This window comes from Pezoporus flaviventris, unplaced genomic scaffold, assembly GCF_033815535.1.
Source record: "Pezoporus flaviventris isolate CSIRO_AGI_PZ_B2104156 unplaced genomic scaffold, CSIRO_AGI_Pfla_v1 ptg000035l, whole genome shotgun sequence".
Lineage (NCBI taxonomy): Eukaryota > Metazoa > Chordata > Aves > Psittaciformes > Psittacidae > Pezoporus > Pezoporus flaviventris.
The window spans coordinates 14,286,695-14,310,031 of record NW_026892583.1 but is presented as its reverse complement, the minus strand read 5'-3'; the positions used below and the strand labels follow the sequence as shown (position 1 = coordinate 14,310,031).

The 23,337-nt window shown below is 42.5% G+C and overlaps 1 protein-coding gene across 6 annotated transcripts in view; it reads left to right on the top strand.

Moving 5' to 3' along the window:
• The window catches only part of DPF3 (double PHD fingers 3), a 189,320-nt gene extending 171,361 nt beyond the window's left edge, over positions 1-17,959 (top strand). For 5 of the 6 annotated variants that reach the window (XM_061462664.1, XM_061462660.1, XM_061462665.1 and 2 more), the window contains 3 exons: positions 6,784-6,896; positions 8,203-8,284; positions 9,334-17,959. In XM_061462664.1, the coding sequence (XP_061318648.1) occupies positions 6,784-6,896; positions 8,203-8,284; positions 9,334-9,404 (266 nt within the window). In that variant the 3' untranslated portion in view covers positions 9,405-17,959. Of the gene's footprint in view, positions 1-6,783; positions 6,898-8,202; positions 8,285-9,333 lie in introns of those variants that run through there. The other variant, XR_009744965.1, reaches the window with a different exon arrangement.
• The last annotated feature ends 5,378 nt before the right edge of the window (positions 17,960-23,337 follow it).

The window sequence follows — 23,337 nt, the reverse complement described above, 5'->3', positions numbered from 1 at the left end:
TCATCCCACAGGCCTTCTCCCTCTGGCAAACCTGAGCCCAGCATCACCAACCCAAATCAGGGTGCTCTCCCAGAGCGGTGATTTGTATGTGCCAAAGTTAGCTGTCAGCAGTTTTTAGAGGCTTTTAAAATCTGTAACTTCTGTTTTCCATTTCTCCCTGTAAAGGTATGTGTGGCTGGACTCTGCATGCTGAGGAAGGGCGGCTGTGCCGGGAAAGGCACACACAACCCCATTGCAGTAAAACTTTTAAAACATTTCTCAAGTAGTTTTCCTGTAAGACTAGTGGTGTCTGCTACCAAGGGAATGGTGTGTGGGGAGGGAGTGATTTGACTGACAAACCGTGAGGCTGCCCAGAATTACCTGCTCCTGGCTTCTCTCTTTGCATGCTCTGGAGGTCACCCCTGAATCCCACCCGGCTCCTCCCACCACCCTGTGCCAGACGGAGTTACTCTGCCTTGTCTGCAGCTAATCCCTCTGGGTGCACACGAGTCGGTGTGTGCGCATATCCTTCATGTTGTTTATGCACGTGAGCAGCCTTTGAGCCAAGCTTTGGTTTTGATGTGCCCTCTGTAGCCCTCACTCTTTGTCCTAGCTGGTGCTTTTGGTGCTTAAAAATATTTCAGAGGAAATTATGCAGCATTGTAGAGTCAAAGCTGTGACCCAGTTGAGCTGGTGGGCAGACTTTCCTCAGGCAACAAGATTTTCCAGGGAGTGCCTTGAGATGAAGGGTATTTTGGTAGAAGCTCACTCCCCTCCCGTGCCCTTTGGTGTTTGCATGTCTGAATCAACAGAGAGTGTCATCTTCCACACAGCACCATTTTATAGCTTCCTTCAGATCTTTTGCTGTTGATTGCTTTCAAACACAGATCTGTCCTGCCTTCAGTTCCCATTGACTCCAATTACACCTGCCTAACTGCAACTGGGACTGAACCACTATCTTTTGCACCGGGGTTATATTTGTCCCTTGAGTAATGAGCTGCAGCAGACTCTTTTCTATTGGTGCCGAATATTTGAGCAATTGCTTGTGATTTATGTCTCTTTTTCCACTGGAACTGGCAGTACTGAGGAGCAAACCAGCAACTCCAGAGTGCAGCTGGCTGCCAGACCCGGATGCTAATGCGGTAGGGCATCTCTTCCCTTTCTGTGGACTCGGTTTAAGCTCTGTCCATGCTGGCCAGAATGACTATAGGGCCAGGAAATGAAATAATAGGAACTATAAGCTCTTCTACAGCTGAATGGTTTCAGAGGTCCATCAATTACTAAAAGTGTTAATTCTTCAACAATTACTGGCACATTGTGGCATATGAGATTAGAGGAAGCTGGTCTCTGACCAAATCAGACTAACCAGCTTGTTCACCGCGGCTCCCAAGTCCTTTCGGACTCACTTCTGTAGCAGAGTTGGTGGTGCTGGAACACAGTGCCTTGGACACTGAGAAAAACATCCAAGTTTTCTTATTCTTTAAGGTCCTTTCCAACCCAAACCATACTATGATTCAATGATTTTCATCAGGATATAGAAAATCGCACTGGTATTATTTCTTTTCCTTCTCTTCTGTCTAGTAGCAGTAAAACCCAATGGTGCCTATGAGTGAGACTTCCTTCTTTGCTTGTTTTTCTTAAGAAGCTGGGTTCAGCAGGGCTCTGTGCCAAAGGGGGTGAGACAAGAGCTCTTCACCTGCAGCTTCTCACCCTTACCCTTACCCTGGCCTCAAGAAAAGCTGTTGATAATTCTATAATGAAATACGCCTGCTTTCCCTGTTACCACAGAGGTATTTGGCAGGTGGTGACTTGGATCCTAACCCCACAAACACTTTTGAAGGCTTCTGTTTATGAGTATCTCCATTTGAGTGGGCAGGCATATATCCCTGCATTGTAACACCTTAACGCTGCAAGGTGGGAAGGGCCAGGAAAATGCCAAGAGCTCCCCATCCTCATGCCTTAGTAATGTTTGGTCTTTTCCTGAGAGTTGCAGCTGCTCAAGCCCTGGGATTATGGCAGAGCCAAGCCTTTTGGTGTGCTTGGATGGTTTCCATTTTAAGGGCCCTTTCTAACCCGTATATTGTATACATATCTATAAGCATGCCTTTGTAGACAGACAAACGAGGGCTAAACTTTTATACCATAACCATAAAATCATATCCTACATTAGAACCGCAAGTTACTTTTCCCTTATTTTGTGCTAATAATGCTAATAATTTTGTCTAATGATGACAGTGGTCCTTATTCAATCTTAGCAGGAGGAAATTTTACAGCTTCTTTGCATGTAAAGCTTCCATTATTTGGATGAGGTTCTTGTGACATAGGTCATTTTATCTGTAATATGTGTTTATAGTTTTTTAAAACCTGAATAGTTTATGGAATAAATTCTGATGTGACATAGCCAGGAGCCCTGTGGGTTTTCATTATGCTATTGATTAAAAAGCCCAACACTATACAGTGAAGATAGGGGAAAGAATTGGAAAGTGAGTAAAAATTCCTTTTACTCTGTGTAAATAATTTCACATTTGTTTTAAAAAAGGAGTCTTTGCTTATTTTTTTTCCTCAAGATAATCTCTGCCTTTGTTTGAAAAAGGTTATTGATTGGATTGTTAACTTAAATAGTCTGTGGCGGGTGTGACAGAGCACATGGCTGCAATTAATCTTGCGATGCAGAATCCATTATTGAAAAAGCACTAATGAGCCATTCTAAGGCCTTCACTGGTCACAGAGCGCCTGGGAGCAGCAGATTGCTCCTGCCCTATAATGTCAGTTTTGGTCTTTAGTGTTATACAGCTGGTGTAAGCAGAAGAGATTTTTAGATAGATTTTCCTTTTAGGGTATTTATGTTAAAATTCCCCTTACCATCAGTCTGCCGTTGCAGTGGGTGTGGGAGACAAGAGTGTGTTTGCCCCCCACTCCTCTGACCAGATGTCTGGTGGACATAGTGTACAATTAAAGCCAGTGGCATGTGAAAAATGGATGTCACTATAAAATATGGTCTCAGTTGCAGGGTTCAGATCCAGAGGAGAGTTTTGACAGATATGAGGGAGCTTTCAGACCTGATCTATACTTTAAAATACTGCTTTAAGACAAAGGGATGAGCTGTTGGAAACCTTCTCACTGCAAGTTTTATTGTCTATGTTGTTTATAGCTATTGCAGCAGAGCAAAAGTTTAGGTAGAGAATAGTTATGGTAGATTAGAAACTGTCGATGTTAACGTATCACCTTCTCCTTCAACAGAATTGCTGCTGGGGTGTATTTTAGAGGTCTGTCTATTGACTTCGGTGACACCATAAATATGTGTTACTTATTCTCCCTGCTAGATCTGCTGAGCTGATACAGATGTGTGAGAGTGATCCAGGGTTTGCCAGGGCTGAGCCACTAGCTGAATTATTAACTGAGTTCCAGCTGCAGGCTCTTTGCTGCACGCCTTTGCCATAGCAAATGCTGTTTATCACAAAATGAGCAAAATAAGACTGTTTCTTCATCCTGACCACATTAAGTGATGCCATTAAGCAAGAAAGACTTTCAGGTCTGTAGCTCATATAGTACCACAGTGTCTATAACTTGAACCACATTTTGGACTGTTCTTTGTGTAAGACAAAATTGTTTGTGAGCTGAACTTTAAAAAGAAAAGCAATTTTCAATCTACCTGCCATACACAGCTACAGGGTTTTGTTTTCAGGTACTCTGCTAGAAAGGGAATGCCAAGAAGTGCTGTGATACGGAGCAGGGATGATGTTCACTGCCACTGCGCCAGGGAGTCTTGGATGTGTGAATTTTCTCATTGATCATGAAAAGCACTGGCTTTTGAACCAAAGTAGCAGGAAAATAGAGAGATTGTGAAGAAGGAGAGCTGAGAGGGCAGGAAAAAGAATTTCAGTGTTTTGTTTATCTATTGACATGCTTACCGGACGCTACAGTGCCTCATCACGCTGCTGGCATAAGTAAAAATAGTCTTTCCAGCAACGTTAGGTTGGGGTCATGGTACCACAAGGCACGCTGTTTCATGTGAAAGCGGATCTGACTTAGAGGCTCAAGAAAGACATGTCCACAAGATATTTTTTTTCCCTTAGACATGCTGTAAGCCCTGGGCTAACAGAGAGCGATCTGCAGCCATGCAGATATGGCTGCAGGCATTTGTTGGACTCTTTTGTAGTCACAGAACCCGATGGACTGAACAAATTGATATATTTCTGCAAAATATTTCTGCTACTGAAAAGAAGCCACCATGGCCCTTACTCCACTATTAATATTTCCTAAGCAAAACTCAGCTCACAAGAACCAGTTGCTTTTAGGTTTGTGGTGGATTTGGTTCTTAAGAAGGGCCCTGTAAAATAGGATGGATCACTCAAAGGATGAGGCACCATCAATACGAGATGCAGCACAGAAAATCTGCAGAGGTGTTTTGGGGGCAAGTGAGGAATGAGACAGTCAAGACTGATAGCAGGAAGAGAGCAGGAATGGCTGTGGTGGGACAGAGATAAAGTAGTGAACAGAACCTGACCTTCATGTCATTTGAGAAAGGGAGTCTTTAGCTGGAGTCTCTGCAATGAGCAATGTGTGTACACAGACAAGTGAGCACATGAATTCGTGTATGCATTTAGCTGTGATTTATTTCTGCAAGTTTGATTCCATTCTTTCTGTTTCTTTTCAAATGTGACTGAAGCTATTTAACTGTCTGATTAACTCACCTCCCTGTATGAGTTGCTTTCTGTGATATATTCCAGCACTGTACAACTTTTCTGGAAGCTGACACTCTGCTGTTGGGATGAATTCCTCCCTGATGTGTAGTGTGGCACATTTGTTCTATTTACTGGTGTTGGAATGAGGTTCTGCACTTGCTGTAAATCAGATCTGGAGGAACATTTCAGTGTCATGTCAGGTTCTGCTTGTTTGGTAGTATCAGAAATTATATGAGGTCTTTTCAGCAGGAAAAGGTATCATGTCACATCTACTTCTGCACAGTTGCAGTTTCAAGGACCCCAGAACTTTAGATTGAACTTGGTCCACTGTACATCTCAGTAAAATCTGACTCTTGTTTTGTGCTGACATTTCAAGAGCTCCAAAACCTATATGAGCTCATCTGTACTGTCAAAACATTTATTTGTTCAAAGGCTTAAGAGTGATATGAGCAATGTCACTGATCCCTCCTCCCTTAAATATCTCCTTCATTTTCTATTCTATTTTGATTATAACTTAGGTACACACATTTCCTTGTTGGACAGGCTTAGTTTTCGTATCATAACCATGAGAATATAACCAGAGAACAAAAATCATTACAGCATTTGGTAGTATCATGGGCACATAAAGGAAATAGATTCCTTACAGTATTATTGCCCCACCCAGCAATTCTCAGGAACTGTTTGCTTCACTATCTAGAAAATATAGAAGCTTCTTGTAGGGTGGTAATGACTGATGTGACGACACAGCAAAACACCACTGATAAATCTAGTAATGAAGATAGCACTTCTGTGCCCACATCTACAGTTAGCAGTGCCTTATTTCCTTATTGGAGAAGGAGCCTTTCGTTCTCTCTTAAAAGCATACTTAGGCTGGCAGAAGTGGAAAGCTTGTTTTCCTACCTGCTGGCTGCATTCTAAGAACAGCACATCAGCAGCAGGGGAAAAAGCCCTGTGCACGTGATGGTGCAAGTTTCTAGCAGTAGCATGCAGTAGCGTTGGGTGTGTGTACCAGTAGTTCTAGTTTTTGTGTAGATGAGCAACTGGTTATCCCTGCCCCGTGCCCCTCAGCCCTGACTATAAGCAGTGTTAATGCTTAATGTGTGTCAGAGAGGGATGCTAAATACAGGGCTTTCCAAGAAGGCAAGCGGTAGCTTAGTGCGGGTGATTTAGGGACTGCTCCAGCCTGATAGGGGTGGTTTGGGAGTACAGTGCTTTATTTCAGTGGTGTGTTTTTCTTGTTTTGTTTTGCAGAAGGAACACTGCTCCTACCTTTGGTTTGTTTGTTTGCTTGTATTTTCCCCTCCAGAAAGCCCATTGCTGACCCTGCTACTGTGATACTGCTGTTTTGCAAAGCTGGAGTCGACACGCATGTAGGGGCGGGGGTTGTAACTCTGGCAATTTGTCCTTCCCGATTAGATGTGACTGTTCTGCTAGCTTTCCCTTCTTTATTCTTTTCATTTAGTTCATTGTGGGAGTTGGCTTGGGTTTTTTCCTTTCGGTTTCTTGTTTTGATCCTGGAAAGTTAGCTGTGCAATTTGGTTTCTTCTGTGCCAATCAACTTTAGTGGCAGAGCTCTTAAAAAAATTAAAAGCTTGTCCCTCCATTCTGTCTTGCTTCTTCTCTGTATGCTACTGCTTCCATTTGAGCAAAGTTTACAGAATTGCTTGCTCCACCTATTTGGAAGGGAAGCTCTGAAATGGAGAATAACCTCATTTCCACCAGGTCCTTCAGTCCGGTTGAAGCGCTAATGAAACTGTAGTCCAATTTCTATTAAGATGGATGGGCTGTTTCTGAAATTTGGTTTGTGTCTGATTTCATCCCTTCTTTTGTTTTCTTTCCCAGAAAAGCCCACAAAAAACCAAACCCAAAGCCAAACCATTTTTAAGAGCTCTGAATAAAACTGCTTTGCCAATGGGGAATGAGTGGGGATGACTCTGATTTTCTCTTGTGCCCGGCAGCGAAAGGGTTAATGCCTGCTTTCCTCTTCAGTATCTGTTAGTTGCAGCCCATGTTGTGATCAGTCCACGTCCATGTATGTTTTGTTCCCAAATTTAATACCAGTTAATGAACAAGCTATAAGTGAGCCCTAACAATGACAGTTGTTTCCAATCTTCCTCAGGACACCCGACCTGCCTGCAGTTCACCACAAACATGACTGAGGCTGTTAAAACCTATCAGTGGCAGTGCATTGAGTGCAAATCCTGCAGCCTTTGTGGGACCTCTGAGAATGATGTGAGTTCATTTACCTTTTCATGCAAATAAACATCACTGCAAAATACTGTCACATGTGCCCTTGAGGAGCATGTAGCAATGGTGTGGGTCATTGCTGCTTCCATACATCTCCAAGGAAGAGCTACTCCTGAGAGTAGAGATGGGCTTCGCCCCAGTGCCCCTGTTCTTCTGAAATTACCACTGATATCATATAGGGCCACTTAAGATGGTGGTACTTGTGGTTTGTATGCTTGCCCAGTAGAAGCAGAAGTTAGCTGGAGCCCACAAACGTGTTGCGAGGAGCTGCCAGAGAGTAGTATTTTCAATATAGTTTTCAGGAGCAGATGTGATGGGTGATAACCTGAGAGATGGCAGGTGTGTTTCTTCTGTCCCTGATTTTGCTTACTTTCTTGGCATGACTTTGTAGTCTTAATTACAAGACTTGGGAAACATGACAGCATTTGAACTGGGATGGTGAGGCTTCTCTCTAGACACTTAATCACCTATCCCAGTGATTTCCAAATTGTGTTCCAGATCCTGCAGCTGGACAGTGTCCTCTCTGTAGGGTTTTCAGTTAAAATCTAATCCTAAGGGTCCTTGGCAGTCTGTGAGAAATTTGGAGAATTGTCAGTTGCTGGGCAATTTTGGAGGTGATTAGCTAACATTCCATTCCCTATAGCAGAACAAACTTGAAGCCTGGGATTTTGTTTTGCTTTAGCAATAAATAAGGAAATCTGAAAACAGGGATCTGTTCTGTGTTAGGAACCTTGGGATACTTCAGAGCAGCCTTTTTCCCCCCAGATATATGAAAGGCTGCAGACCCCACGGTGGGATTTCCATCTGTTTCACAGAGCATTTACTTAGTTTAGTTTTGGAGAACTGGCTAAGTCCAGGCTTTTGATGAGGAAGGTTTTCTCTGAAGGGATGAGATCCAGCATGAGGTCACATTGGAGCCCAGTAAAGCCTGTCCTCTTCTCTCAGTACAGCATATCCCCAGCTTAACAGCTGTTACTCCTGCATCATGAAGCCACCTTGGAGAGGAAGTCCTCCACCCCCCATAGAGATTTTTCCGCTAGACACTGAAATGCCTTTGTGATGAGAGGGGCTCTCTGCAGCCTCTCAGGAATATGATGCAAAGAGGTGATGCCTATAGCCTTTTACATTCTCAGTATTAGTCTCTATGTTGCAGCTTTGTGTTCCTGGCTAGGAACTGCTAGTTACTATGTTTTTATGTTTTCATCTTGGCAAGAGACTAATTTACACCATTTCTCTCTTCTCCCCTCCTTCTCTCCATTTCCCTACTGTCTTCCCAACAACCCTGCCTCAGGACCAGCTGCTCTTCTGTGATGACTGTGACCGTGGCTATCACATGTATTGCTTGAATCCACCAGTCTTTGAGCCCCCAGAAGGTAACATATGTTAGAGTCTGCTTTGAAAGTCCTTATGGAAAAGGGAGGAATTTCAGAAAGGTGGAAAGGCTGTGCAGGATTAAGAAGGCTGTAGCAAAGCAGAAGCAGATGGCTTTGGAAATAAAATGAATAGACATGGATGTCTAGTGCGATCTGAGATGTCCTGTTCAATCTTACCTGGTCTCTACCTCCTCTTCCAGGACACGGGCCTTTTGCAGGTCATGGGTACCCGTGGATGTCCCACTTGGCACTGGACGCCTCAATTTAGACAACTGAACTGAGCTTCTCTGAATTGTGACTTTGGACTTCCTAAGAAGTCAAAGTCCCAGAGAGAAACCCCCATACAGGAGGGTCCTCTCTGGAATAGCTGAGTCTGTTGTCATCAGGAGCCTAGATTAAGAGGAATGACCTTCCTTGTTCTTTGGTCTGTCTGTGCCTCACAAGGGTGAGAGTTTTACTGTCTGTATTACATTCAGTATGTAGTTATGTCCTCTGCAGGGTATTGAATGTGACTATACTACAAACGGTTGTAGTTTGTCCCTTGGTTGTGGAGCAGAGGAACTACTCCCTTGCCATTATTGATTCTCTGACTAAAATCTGCAGAGAGCAGTAGAATTGGAGAAGGAGACATGTGAGTGTGAATGACTGCAGTTTACATGAGGGGTGAGACAAGAATAATTACAGATCAATCATGCATTCAGGAGCTAAATGTTTGGAACTCTGATAAAGGCAAAGCTAAATCAGGAGGAGAAAACTTTGAAATGCAACTAATAATTAGCTAAAGGTTTCTGTTTGACTGGGAAGTGGTGTATTGAAAGTATGAAAATATAAAACACGTAGTGGAAAAGGACACCCCAGCTATGTTGTAACTTGGGTAACTTGGGTATAAAGCCTACACACACAATACCAAGGGCAGCAGAGCCTGCTTCAGAAAAATACAGGCAATTCCAATGCAAGGAATACTTGTTATCTCATTCAGGCAGATCTTGACATAAACTCAGTGCCTAGATTTGATGTCATTCCTACCAGAAGGATTTCTTCATTTGCAGGGAGCTGGAGTTGTCATTTGTGCCGGGAGCTGCTCAGAGAGAGAGCATCAGCTTTCGGCTTCCAGGCCTGAGGAGCTCCAGCAGTCAAGAAACACTTTGCTCCTGGTGTTGCCATACCAGCACAAATTTCCCATCCAGAACACAAAGACACAACCCACATCAAAATGAATGGACACTTACATACAGGAAGAGGTATCTGTGGTATTCACTGTCATTAATGCCATACCTCCTGGGCTCTACTAGAAGGATCATGTACTTTCTCGATGCTCCGGATGAAATCTCTTCACTGCTATGCATGGTTGCTGCTTCCTGTTATGGGCTCACATGCATTTTACAAAGGGGAGGGCTGTTATATCCACAGAGTTGTCAATTTTGTGTGGCCTTGTGCTTTCTGTTCAGTCTTTTTTTCAAAGAAGTAGTAAGATACCTCCCAAGGAATTATTGGTGAGTACTTTGGCTGGGAGCAGCACCAGTTGTTTCTCTTCACACACTTGACTGGAAATCTCTTTACTCTGTATTTGTAGGGGTGCTTTGAGAGCTGCGTTAGTTCAATACTTCCCAGGTCATGAACAACATATTGTCACTGAAAGAAGCCCTGATCAACAATTTTTGGGGTGACACTTTTTCCCTTGGATCAAATGCTTTGATTTGGTAGATCTTCATAAATCTGGTTTTAGTATCTCTGAAGGAAGAACAGTACCGGTATGTACACACACAAATGCTTAGGAAATCCCACTGCCTTTGGTTTTTCAGTGTATTCAGGCGCCCTGCCCCACTCCAGTGCCAGCATACAGTCCAGAGTCTTCATTTAATTTTGTACAGAAAGTTGTGAATGGTCGTGTATGCAACTGACTTGCTGTTTAGCTCAGAAAACTGAACAAAACAAAACCAGCATCTTAAGTTGAACATAGAAAGTAAACCTGTCAGTTTTCTGAGCAAAGTAAGCTGCAAAAAGCAAAAACTTTGGCTTATGATCAAATGAAGCACTTTTAGTAATATTTTTGAAATTTCTAAACTAAAATGTTCCACAACTTAAAGTTGCATTTTATTCCAGGAATTGCTTAATCAAGACTTCCAACATTTCCAGACTTACTGTTCTTTAGTGAAGTAATTATCAAGATCTATCTGAATTTCCAAAAAATTTTGCCCCCAAATTCTCCACCAAACTGCATTTTTGGCGAATGTGATAATTTGTCAAAAAGCTTTCCCCAGCTCTAAAGTAGGGAATAATTTACTGAAACTAATAATAAAAGAAAAAATTCAAATTTATTTTAACATTTAAATAGAAAGAATTGTATTTTATTTATGCAAACCTCTACATGTGAAATGAAGAAACATTAAGCAAGAGCATCAGTTGAAAAAGTATTAGTTCAGTTGAATCACTAGGAGGACAAGTGAGTACATTAAAGAATTTCTACCAGATACATTTTAAGGTTAAAAACCTGCAACTCCTTGAACTGCCAAGTAGCCCAGAATGACCATTTTCTTGGGCATGATGTATATTAATTTCTATGCATAGATTTAAGTGGGTTTATAATATACATTTATGAGAGTCTCAAGCAGCATGTGACTCAGGTTTCTTGTACAAGTAGGTAAGGACACTGAAGATTATATTTGGCATATTCATATTAATTGAAACTTTTCCACAAAATTAAATGTTCCCAAACACTTGAAAGAATGTTGTTAAAGAATATCGGTGAGCTAATTTTTCTTCCTTCTCTTGCTAATTACACATAGTTAGAATGAGTTATACTGACCTAATGCACTTTCCCTCATTATTTAGGTAGTTTCTTCACCTTTTGCTAGAATTGACAGTGTCAGCTGCTGGATTCTCCCATGTACTCTCACAGCCTCTTCTCAGGCAGCAGAAGTATTTTAACCTGTTAGAAAGAAGATTTAGGAAGTATTTATCCTGGTTGTATTGGACCAAGTCTCTCCTGGGTTAGGTGCACTGGCTACCTAGGGAATTCATTCAGTACCTTAGGCTTTTCATGTGATGACCCCTCAGATGAGCCAAGAGTGCCAAGAGTACAAGGAAATTAGAGCATCAGCTCTGGGGAGCATAAAGTGGGAGCTCATGGACCTGTGTTAGGTCTCTGGTACCTGCTGGGACAAAGCTCTAGAAAAAATGTAAAATGAAGCGTTTTCTACCTAGTCTGCATCTACCCTGATCCTGGGAAGCACCTGGAGGCCACAGCTCATCCACATGAGCGTTTGCACCCATCTTTTGGTGTGGTCAAACCCTGCTGACTGGGCACTTTGGGACCATTGCAGGGTTTAGGCTCAAACAAAGTCCTGTTGCTGCTGTGACCAGGACCACAAGTATGTATTCTCCAGAGAAGCCACTGAGCTCTTTCATGGGTAGTGCATGGTTTGGCTAGAGGGACTGGAGCTGAGAAGTGTGTGTCTGGAGGAAAGTTTTATGGTGGTGCTGGTGGTGGGAACAGCAGAGGTGGGTTGGTGTTTGGGCTGGTGCTCAGCTACCAAGGCCTGCTGGGCTTAGGGATCTCCATCATAAAAACGGCCATTGCCTCCCAGTTTCCTGGTATTTGCATTGACCCTGGGAGAGGAGTGGGACAATGTCTGCTCTATCAAAAGGAGAGTGAAATACATATGGTTTAGGCCTTTGTTTTGCACAGACAGTGGACAGTTCATCATGTAAGTCTCAGATAGCCCTGTTTCTGGGACTGGCTGGTGCAGAAAATCAGTGCTCTCCATCCCTGTGACAGACATTGCTAAATGAGCTGTGCTTGGCACACACCTGTTTCCTGCTTTGTAGTTTTGATCCACATTGCTGGCTGTTTTCTCCTCCCACAAGCATTCTGCAGTGAACAGTGTCTTTCAGTTTGGAAATATTCCTTTGTGGCCTTGCTGAAGTTTCACCACTAATGAGGTATGATGGCAGGAAAGACTGCTAGATCTTCAATGGCAAAATATTATTTGCCATTTGAGATCAGTGTCATAGGGTACTTACCTGCAGTGGTCTGTCTGCATTTCATCTCTCCAGCTTTGTGCTGTGTTGCTGTGCAGCCAAGCAGCTCCAGGTAGCTTTGGCAGCAGATAAGATGCAAGCTCTCCCATGCTGAGAACTTCTTCCAGCTACAGTCTCCCTTCTTCACTAGCTCGGTCTAAGATAAGGGGCTATGACGGATCTCTCAGTGATGTTTTTATCATGCATTCAGAGCCATATGTCTTGGCACACTTCAGAAATATTAATTGATCCACCAAGCAAACAATGCTGTAACTGCTTTACTGAGATGTGGAGAGGTTGTGGTACAGCCTTGGAGGTGAGGAAGAGGAGTTCAGAAATTCTGATAATTGACTCCCTGTCATGTGGTACCCTTTGGGGACAGCGTTCCTGCATGACTGCTGGGATGAATAACTTGGGTGGCACCATCCATGGTCAGGCAGATCTTGAGACCACTCTTAACGGTGATCTGTTCTGGGCAGTAAACAATGTGGGGACACTGGCTCTGTCTGTTTCTGTCTCTCTTGGTATGGCAGGACGTGCAGGTTTGTTGGCAGTCTCTGAGGTGATCGAGCTCTGGCGTATTTCAGAACTCTTGTGTAGGCAAGGCAAGCAGTATTTTAGCACAAATCAGGGCAACTACCATGGGAGATGGTAGATCCTGCATCTCTTGAAGTCTCTGAATCAAGAATGGGTGGCTTCCCTGAAGACGTATTTTAATTAAATGCAATTTTATTTAATCACATGAACGTCTGACTGAAAAAAGGCTGGTGTTATAGAGGAAGTCAGGCTGGATGATGTAATTGTTCTTCCTGTCCTTATTATAAAAACAGATGTTTACTGTGGCAGAGGATGTATTTAAATACAAGCTGTGTCTGCATAATGGCCTTAAAGTACATTAGTCAAACATACTGATGTAATTCTTCTAATTTTTAACCTCTTTTGGGTAACCTAAAAAAGGTCAGTTAAAGAAAATCAGCCTTATAAAGAAAATCAGCCTTATAGATGCAGTTAATTTTGTATTACATTGTTCATGTGTATGATAGCAGCTACATTAGTGTTAGCTACCTCAGAACTTGATAATTATGACTATATTGTGTGAAAACATGGCTTGATTCTGGCTCTCCCTCCATCACATTTGTGTTCTGTGTTGCCCAGTTTTCTGCCCCATGGTGGGAAAACTGGCTGGGGAGGGGAGCTGCTGCAGTGGCAGCCTCAGAAACCAGGGCAGTATTTTCAATATGGTAGTCAAGAGTAGATGTGACGGGTGATAACCTGAGAGATGGCAGGAGTGTTTCTTCTGTCCCTGATTTTGCTTACTTTCTTGGCATGACTTTGTAGTCTGAATTACAACACTTGGGAAGCATGAATATTTAGACTTTGATGGTGAGACTTCTCTCTAGACACCTGATCACCTATCCCAACAATTTTCAGACTGTGATCCAGAGCCTGCAGCTGGACAGTATCCTCTGTGCAGGGTTTTCAGTTAAATCTGATGCTAAGGGTGGAGAAATAAAAAAAGGGGTTCATCCAAGTCATGCCACTGAGGAGGTGAGCTCATGTTACTTAACCATCACAGAGCCTCAAGTCTAGCTTGGAAAAGGCAATCTATTTAAGGAACATGAGATGGGTTCCATTCTGCCTCCAAACTATTTCCATAGAGATGTCTTTGACTGAGTTTACAGCATTTCTATAAACATACCTTAGGTCAGTCCTTGCACTAGGAAAGCTACCATTGTGTTCTTCTGAAGCAAACGTTGCTGTAGATAACTTTGAAATAATAATTTCTCAGCTTTCTGTAAAAGGGGCTTAGTAAATTCTGCCCCAAAGGAGGACTTGCACACTGTGCAGTGTTATGGGGCTGTTGCATGTTCTTCACGCCTACAGCATGTGTTTTGACACTGGTCATTTGGGAAGTGAGGAGTGGATAGGGTTAGAGAGTTATATTAATTAAGCTTGTCACTGCCGGAGGGATAATGTGTGTTGTGCACAAGGAAATTCCAGGTAGAGCTGGGCATGATTTTTCTGTGTGGAATTACTAATTTCAAAAAATGTGCTTTTGAGAGAACCACGATTATTCATTTATTCAAGTTCAATCTGGCAAATTATTTCATACAAAACAATAGAGAATATCAGAAAAGTTGAAAATGATTGTTTCAATCTTTCTAGAATGAATCACTTCAATATTTGAATTTCACAGTTACTTTAACTTCAAAATAAATAAATACTTCTCATTTGACACAAAACTTTTAATGTGGGGCTCAAAAGTATTTCAGGTCTATCTGAATTGAAATTTTCCAAATGTTCTTATTTATTGTCATATCCACCACTGTGTATCTGGTTAATTCAGTTCCACCATGTCAAGAAATTTCACTACAGAAAACTCTACAGTATCTACTTAAAAGGAAAGAAAGCAAGCTATGGAGGAATAGGGATCTTTAACACGATGCAACTGGTTCATCCAAAAATAAAAAATAGTAATTAAAATTGAGAGAAAAAAGTAATTTTGAATGCTAGGAGCACTTTCTTAGAGTGAGACATCTTGGTTGATCTTACTTGTCTGTCTGTCTATCTAATCAGCTGGAAATGCCAACTGTTAGTCTATAAAACTGTCTTTCAGAGCGGAAGGGGGAAATGCTTTATGTTTTCCCAATACATCAAAAAAAATGGACAAAGCACAAGAGACTGTATTGAGAAAAATTTGGCACCAGTCTGGGAGGGCAGAAAATGCAATTCTTATAGAGGAGATGATTAGAAGATGGATTGTCTTGTCAATTTTGTTATGGGAGGCTGCAGGTTGGACAGGAGGTGATCTTCACCTGAGATTTTAGCAGTCAACCAGATCTATGAGAGAGCTGCTTGAGTCACTATCCCTGGAGGTATTTAAAAGACATATAGATGTGGTGCTTAGGGACATGGTTTAGTTCTGGACATGGCAGTGCCAGGTGAACAGTTGAACTCAATGATCTTAAAGATCTTTTCAAGCCTGAACGATTCTCTGGTTCTATATATTTTATGGAAATAAGTTGTGTGGAGAAGAGCAGGCAGACAGGACAAGAAAGCACTCTTCTCTAGCCAGTTTTAGGTTTATGATCTTAGCATATCTCAGTATTTGTAAAGCACTTAGAGCCCACTAACTGCATGCAAGCAGAGTGCTTCCATTTACTACAGTGATGCAGAGCCAGGCTGTGGCAGGGCAAGCAGAGCCAACCCTCCCATGCTGCTCCTCACACCATTTATTCCTGCCCTGGGAGGTGGGAGCAGGTGACAAGCCAGGAGTTAGATGCTGAAGGTCCAAGACCCTGTGGAGGAAATGAAAAGTTCTAGTTGCTATGGCTGTGCTTCTCTTCTGGTCAAAGAGGGCAGGAGTGGGGACTGGCAGGCAGCCAGATCCATCTGCAATGGTGATTTAATTACTAACAACGACCTCCAGCCCTGGCAGTAGTTAAATGCCTTTTGAGGGCAGGCACCAAACCTGATCTGGTTTACATAAGATAAACTCAGTTTTGCTGGAGGGAAAGGGAGAGGAGGGGGTGTCTCTGGTCTGAAGGGAACTGATTTATAAGTGCAGCTTCCCAGCCCGCTTCCAGTCACATTCCATGGCAGTGCAGGCTCCAGCAGCCTCCTCTCTGCCAGTGCTGCTGCCATTGAGCAGGGCCAGAACACCAAGTCCCTGCTCCTTAGTTTTTGCAGAGAGAGAACTGGCGCTGTCCCAGCTCTATCCCCTGAGGTGCTGGCTGGGTCTCACTGCACTGCAGACAAGGACAGGAGTGACCGATGCTGCCAGCCAGTGTTGGAGGCCCCTGGGGGACAGTGGTTCTCTTGAAGGATGTGCAAGTACAATTCATCTGTCCTGATGGCTGAGTCTTAGCATGCGGCAGAGGAGAGCTGTTACTCTCTTGCCTCTCCAGCTGCACTGCTGGGGTGTTTGCTGAGTGCCACCACCACTGTGCATCGAGACACTTAACCAGGGAAGGGAGGAGAGAAAGGTAAACAACAGCAATTACTTCTGGGGGACACAAGGGGTTTTAGGGCTTACCCTCATATTGCAGAAATGTCAGTGAGAATGCGAGGCATTTTACAGCCTGGAAGTCAAGCCAATAGCTTATTAATGTTTGGTCTGTGTTTCTGCCATGCTGGATGAATATGTAAAGTATTATTCTAGTGTTCACCTGTGCAATTGAAATATGCGCTTTTACTGCTGTTTTGAAATGAGGGAACCACTATTTCCAGATCAGCTTACCTCCCTTTGCTTGCATGAAGTTAACAATAAAACACTTCATAGCTAAAAGTTGCTGATTTCTCAGGTATTGATATTTTCCTTCAGACTGCCATCAGTCTAGTCATCCGATTCAGTTCACTGTAACAAACCATAGGTTTGACCTCCACAGTGACTTAGGAAATGTTCCCTCTCTCCTCACTTTTCAGAAGACAAGGAAAGAGAAGGTCAGGTTTTATTCTTTGTATTCTGAAAGAGTGATAAAGAATGACAAGTCCATTTCATGTTCATCTCCTTTCCATGTCTTGAATGATTGAATTTGTTGCCTGGAAGAGTTCTCCTTTTTGTAGCAGTCTGAAGCGTCTTTTCTAGCATGTCTCACCTGGGCATGAGATACCACAGCCTGGAGTTTTGTCTCTTTGAGTAGGACTTTTCCTACTGTTGCCATATAAGACCTTGAAACTGGTAAGTCACATCAAGGAGCCATGTGCCTACAGACCTGAAAATCAAGATAAGGATTTCCCTTAGGTTTCTCAAGATTTTCTGCCTGGAAGGCCAAACCCCCTGCTGCCCATGAACTCTGCTGGAGCATAGACCCAGACATCTGTTGCTGCTGGATTCAGGACTGCATTTTTATGTCTGCTATGCATGGCCAGTGCAAACTGCCAACAACATTAAAAGGGAAGTATCTGCCGAAAATAGAAGGATGAGACATGAATATTATGCCTAATGTGCTCTTCCTTTGTAGCTCTCCTAGGAGTAGTACACACGAGGTGTGCCTCTACATCCTTTTGGGAAAGCTATAGTACATGAGGGAATTCCAAGTGTCCTCTCCTTTAAACTTCATGACAGAATATCCATTCTCATCTTGTTTTCTTCTTTTACAACACACTCTTGGATTTCATGGACACTGTGTACCACAGCTGATTGGAAGGGTCTAGAACAATTTGGAAAAATAGAGAGGTCCAAACAGAACCATCAGCTTTTATCTCCCTCTTAGATGTGTTCAGCAAACCCTTGATCATTGCAGGAAATCAAAGTCCTGGGCTGACTTAATCCCAGCTCAGCACTAGGGTCACACAACAGTTCATATAGACTCTTTTGTAGTCATAAAATGTTCTTTAAAAATGCAGGGAGAAATGTTTCCTCTTTACCTTTTTGGCTTTCCATTCTTTGTGCTGCAGCAGAGATCGACAGTCCTCCTGTTTATTCTGACTTTCTTCCAGCAGCTCAGCTGGGTCAGAAGTGATGGTGACAGGTGGGGGAACAATTTATTTTATTGAGTTGCAGATGTAAAGAGAGGCTCAAGAGCGTTCAAGTAAATTGCCATTTGTGTTAGTCAGATCTCCTAAGAACCAGAAGTTTGTGTACATGTTAAGTCACTGCTTCACTTTTTCTTATGCTATTTCAGACTGAGTGTACCATTGGTATACACATGCTTTTTTTCACTGGACATGGTTGAAAGAAAACCATCAACAACAAAAATTGGGAAGGGGTGGGGTGGAGAAGGAGAGGATAAAAGATAGATACGTTATTTGACTTTGGGACAACATTGTCCCCATTGTTCAAAATGGGAATAGATGGAGGATAAATCTGTGACTGCTAGTGGACCACTTGGATAAAAACTGTGGCATCATCAGCTTCTAAGGGCACTTTTAAAATTCTCAAGTAATGATCCCAAAATAGTGACATTCCCATAAATACATTGGTATTGAATTTTAATTAGAAGGAAACCTAGATATGTATATAAATATATATGTATTTGTGTATCATATTAATTTTATTTACTGTAAATATTGGTCACCTAGCAGGAGTAGATCTAGTGTCCTATAATAAGTGTTATTCGCCTTGATTGAGAAGGAGGAGGAGGGAGACAATCTTATTTGTTTTGCAGAGGTATGTCAGCATTCTAACAATGTAAGGCAAAACATTAGCCTTTGCAACTTAACCTCAATTCTATTTGGAGCATGATTTATCAGCACATGAAAGAACACCAGTACTTTAAAAGATAGGTCAGATTCTCAGCTGCTGTCAATCAACAGCAGCTCCTCCACTCTCAATTCTTCCACTGACTTGAAGCCAAGAGGTTGGCTTGGGGTCTTAAAAAGGCCCACTCTAAGTGGTCTTGGACTTCACTCTTCATTAAAAGATGCATGCTGCTTAATAGTTAAGCACACCCAACACATGTAAGAAAACAGCTATTTCTGAACTGTTCTGGCTCAGCCTGGTTCTGGTGATGCTCTCTCACAGGCTCCAAAGTGAAAATCTCAGAAAAGACAATGATGGAGCAGTCAGCAACCTGTGCAAATTTCTAACTCCATGGAGTTTGGACTTGATTAATCAGTTTTCAGTGTATTGCCTTTTGATTTTCTGTAAACCACCCTTTACTGCCATATCAGGAAACCGGACAGCAGTGCATGATTTTCATCTCTGTATCAGACCTTCCTTCACTCAGCTGTAACCTCCCCTCTCTTACCTATTTCTAATCTGTTCTAGTCTTTTTGATCTCTCTCTCTCCTTATGGGGAGATCTTTTCCAGCTTCTATCATTTTTAGCTTCTGTCCTTGAAGTCAGTTCTCTCCAGCATCATTTGTTCTAAAACAGGCTGAAGGGATAGTTTGCATGACCAGGATTTGTGATAGGTTTGCTGAGTGATGCTTAAACCTTCTAAGCCTTATTTCTCTCCCAATGGTATGTCCTGAGAGCATCTGCTTTTTAGCCACCCTGTGAAAGGGCCCATGAACACCTCTGGGATGTTTTTCCTCTGTGGTTACAGCTCATCTCAAAGGAACCTGTTTTACAGCCAGTGAAAAGCCATGCAGCCTTGCTGCCGGCACACACTCGCCCTCCTTTCCCCGGTGCCAGCTGGGGATGTGGTCAGGCTGCTGGCACATGAGATCACATCCAGCACGGCTACTCCCTGGAAGCCAAAGTGTTGCTTAGTAACCTACTCATGGAAGTACCAGAAGCATTTTTCAATCTGTCACATTGGCAAAAAAACACTGGCTTCTTGATTTAGAGGCATTCTGCTGTGCATAGCAGGGCTGTGCTCCATTACCTTGCATCCAGCACTCTCTGCAAGTGAAGAAACGAACCTCCCATTTAATGGAGGGCCTATGGGGGAAAGGAGGATGAGGCACAGAAAATATTTGCCCAGGATTGCATGTGAAGCCTTTAGCTGGTTCTTCCGGCATCTAGTCCATATCTTAACTGCTTTCCTGTGGGAGATATTTCCTCCTTATGAAAGTACACTCCAGGGTCCTACAGCAATTGACCAAACAGGACTCTGCAACACCTTCATCTATTATGAGACATTACTGCAATAAAACATGGTGTGGCATTCAGAAACTGGATGAGGTATTGCAATATTTATGTTGTAAGCCTCAGTGTCATGGACAATTGCTACAGAATAATGTATGTCTTTTTTTAACGCAATGGAGTCACAGCAGCTTCACAAATGCACACAGAACAGAGACCATCTGGGATTACATGGTTTCCTCAGTTATTTTCAAATGACTTTGTTACAGAGAGTTAAATGAAAAACATCCTCTCATGTAAAAATGGACTGTAAAGGCTTTTAGCTTACTCCCTTCCTCTTTTAAGAATAATTCAATTCAGGAGCAAAAATTCCAAGAACTTTGGAGCCTCGCACCTTTATCTGGAACTGGTTTATCCTTAAAAATGGCTTCAAAAAGTAACTTGAGGTCTTTTATTTGAGGCACCTTCTTGATTTTACTATCAAATCTCCTCAGTTTGGAAGTGAAAAGGTATTTTAAGAAATGTCTAGGTTTGAGCTCCGGGTCCAGCTGGGCTCTTCCTGTCCTACTTCTTGTCATCAGAGAGAGTAGAGCTGTAATCTGTGTCTAACCACAGTATCACCCATTTCTTGTTGTCAGACTGTGTCATGGAAGCCCTCTGCAAAAATATGAAGGGATTTTTTTTATAAAAGTCATGGAAGGTCCAGACAGGTCTGAAGACAAGGTTGTTAGACAAGTGTTCCAGAGAGGTCCTTCTGGTCTCCAGAGAGTCTTCTACCTGGGACAATGCTCAATGCCACGGTGAAGAAATCAGCAAAGTTTGTTTCTTGTGCAAAGCCTTTTCAGTGCAAGGTCAGTGACACACAAAACAGTTGTGAGCTAAAGCTGGACTTAGCATAAAGATGTAAAAACATCCCCAAACTTGAGCTCCCCACTTGATTTCTGAGGACTTTCTGAGGAAGTGGGTACATCTCTGTGGTCCCAGTCTAATAGATAAATTTGAGCATGGGACAAAGAATCTTTCAATTTTATTGCATGTAGTTGCATTTTTATTGCAAATGGTTTAAGAACTACAGAAAGTCATCAAAAAGTGTTCCTGATGACTGGTGTGTGGCCAGCATAAGAGCAAGTGATGACCCGCTATGGGTCCAAGTGCAGAAGTGTCTACATTGCACTCAATCAGGGAGTACAATCAGAGAGCATATTTGGCAGGGGAGACAAAGGCTGTGGAGGCCTAATCTACATTTTAATTCTTAGAACTAGCTGTGCCAGCTCAGCTGATGGAAATCTTGCCCTTGCGACTCTTTGCTCTGTGGAAAGAAGACTCAGAGAAGCAGTAAGTTTACAATGGATCATTTGTTTTAGAAGTAGCAGGGTATCTATTTCCAGTCTTCTAATACATTAACCTTGAAGTTTGTTTGTAATTAAATAGTCTTGTCTTACCAGTTAGCCATTGAAGCAAAAGAACTGTTGTTGCAAAGAGAGTGGGCTAGGGAAGAGTAGTTGGGCTGGGTAACTTCTGGGCAACACTGAGCATCCGCTCCCTGCATTCACAGGGGAGAAGCACCTCTTTCCTTGTATGTTCTGTGTGATAAAATTATTTCAGCTGAAAGAGATTTTAGAGGAACTTAGTGACAAAGCAGGGTTATCCTAATGATGATTCTTCTTTAGTTTTTGAGGTTACTATCTGCTCATATACTCACAGCTTTCTTTTTGACATTGGGAATGCTCTAGGTTATCTCTGGCTCACCTGACTGGGATCTGCCTGCCCTTATGGAAACAGCAAAATGTGGGTTGGACGCTGCCCCACTTCCTGGCTGTACACACCCCTTCCTATACATGGTATATGTGTATGTTGAGTGACTGCGTCATAGGACTTTTGTAATGCAATAACTGTGGTGTCAAGACAATGTGGTTGGAAAAAAAATGACAAAAGGAATACCAGTCAATGAATAGACAATGCAGATGAAATTTTCATACTCTGAACCACCACCATGTTTTCTACAATATGCCAACTTCTGTATCCTCTAAATAGCCTTTTATCTTCTTTGCAGCAGAAGAGGACTTGACTTCTGTGTCTTTACTTTGAGCTGGAGCCATTGGTGTTCCGTCTTTTCAAAATGTGCTGATGAATTAAAAATCTAACCCTGTCATGGGTTTGCCAACTTCCATAGCTTCCCATCAAAATAATCTAATACCAGTTAGTGAGTAGCTTGGCAGAGTTTGGGTGCCATTGAAATGTTGCTCTTCAGGGCAATAGTGATAAGGAGGTTTTATATGGATGCTTGTGAGGAAAACCCAGCAGTCTCAGATGAAACCAATTGTCCTATTAGCCACTTGGTAAGTACAGAGGTGAGCTAGAACAACTGAGTGAGGAAAAAAATTAAGGACTCCTGCCTGAAGAATACCCCAAATATCACTCTCACTTTAGAGGAGAAACCCTTCTGTGACCAAATCTAGTGTAACAAGTAGGTGGGCTCACAAGGCTGGAGAGACATATCCCTATAGCGTGTTTGTCACCATGGCTTCAATTATGTAAACATACCAGAATAGGAGAAAAATGACTGTCATTTCTTTCAAATTCCTTTTCAGCTATGTACACTATCTCCAGGCTGCTAGTTGCTACCCCCTGTGAAGTCTCACTGGCGTTTACACTATGCTGCTTGGTCTTCATTTACTTTCGGTGGCCACAGACTAAGGTTAGAGGTTGGGAACCAGTACATAATTATAAGGACAGCTTCTTGTGTTATTTTATTTCCCTTTCCCTCCTCTGTAACATGTGAACCTTTCTTTTGAACTCTGAAGTGACTGTGTTGTTACAATGTGTGTTTGTAGAGATTTGTTTTGACATGGCTTGTGTGGAGGACCTTTGCTTCTCTTACTCATACTCGGTTTTATGAAGTGCTTGATAGTTTTGCCAGCCTTTTGTGGGGGAGGAGAGGTGATGGGGTGGGTTCTTGCACTTCAAAATTTGGTTTTCTTTGAGGGAAATTTGCCCAGCTTTCCATAGAGAGGTATGAGAATCCAGGGTGCTCCTGACTGTTCTTCTGTCATCCTGATCTGACTTCTTCCAGGATAAAGAAATCGGTCTTGAAACCCTCAGAAAAATATGTTGCTTAATGCTAGAAGCCAGCACTGACCAAGGATGCCCATCAGTTTGATGTGCATGGAAACTTCCATGATGTTTCACCCCTGTCTGAAGGTGTCCATCTGAGCACAGAGTGAATTGCACCCTTTCCTCATGACAAGTGATACTGCTCCATGGACGCTAGTGGAGCTACCACAGCTTGCACCAGCCAAGGATCAGACCTTCTGTGCTTTTGTGGTTAGGAAACCTGTGAGTGAAATCCTACTGGGACATGAGAGAAGAGGGTAATGTGTGTTGAAAGCCTCTCAACTTTGCAGGATTTCTTTGGTATTCATACACATTTTCAAGAATGTATTCCAAGCATCTTGTACTGTTATTAGTAACTTGTACTGTAGTTTGTTAGCAGTGTTGACTGCCTACGTAGCTAATATTCTGTTGCAACTTAGAAAAAGTGTAAATGATTGCAGAAAAC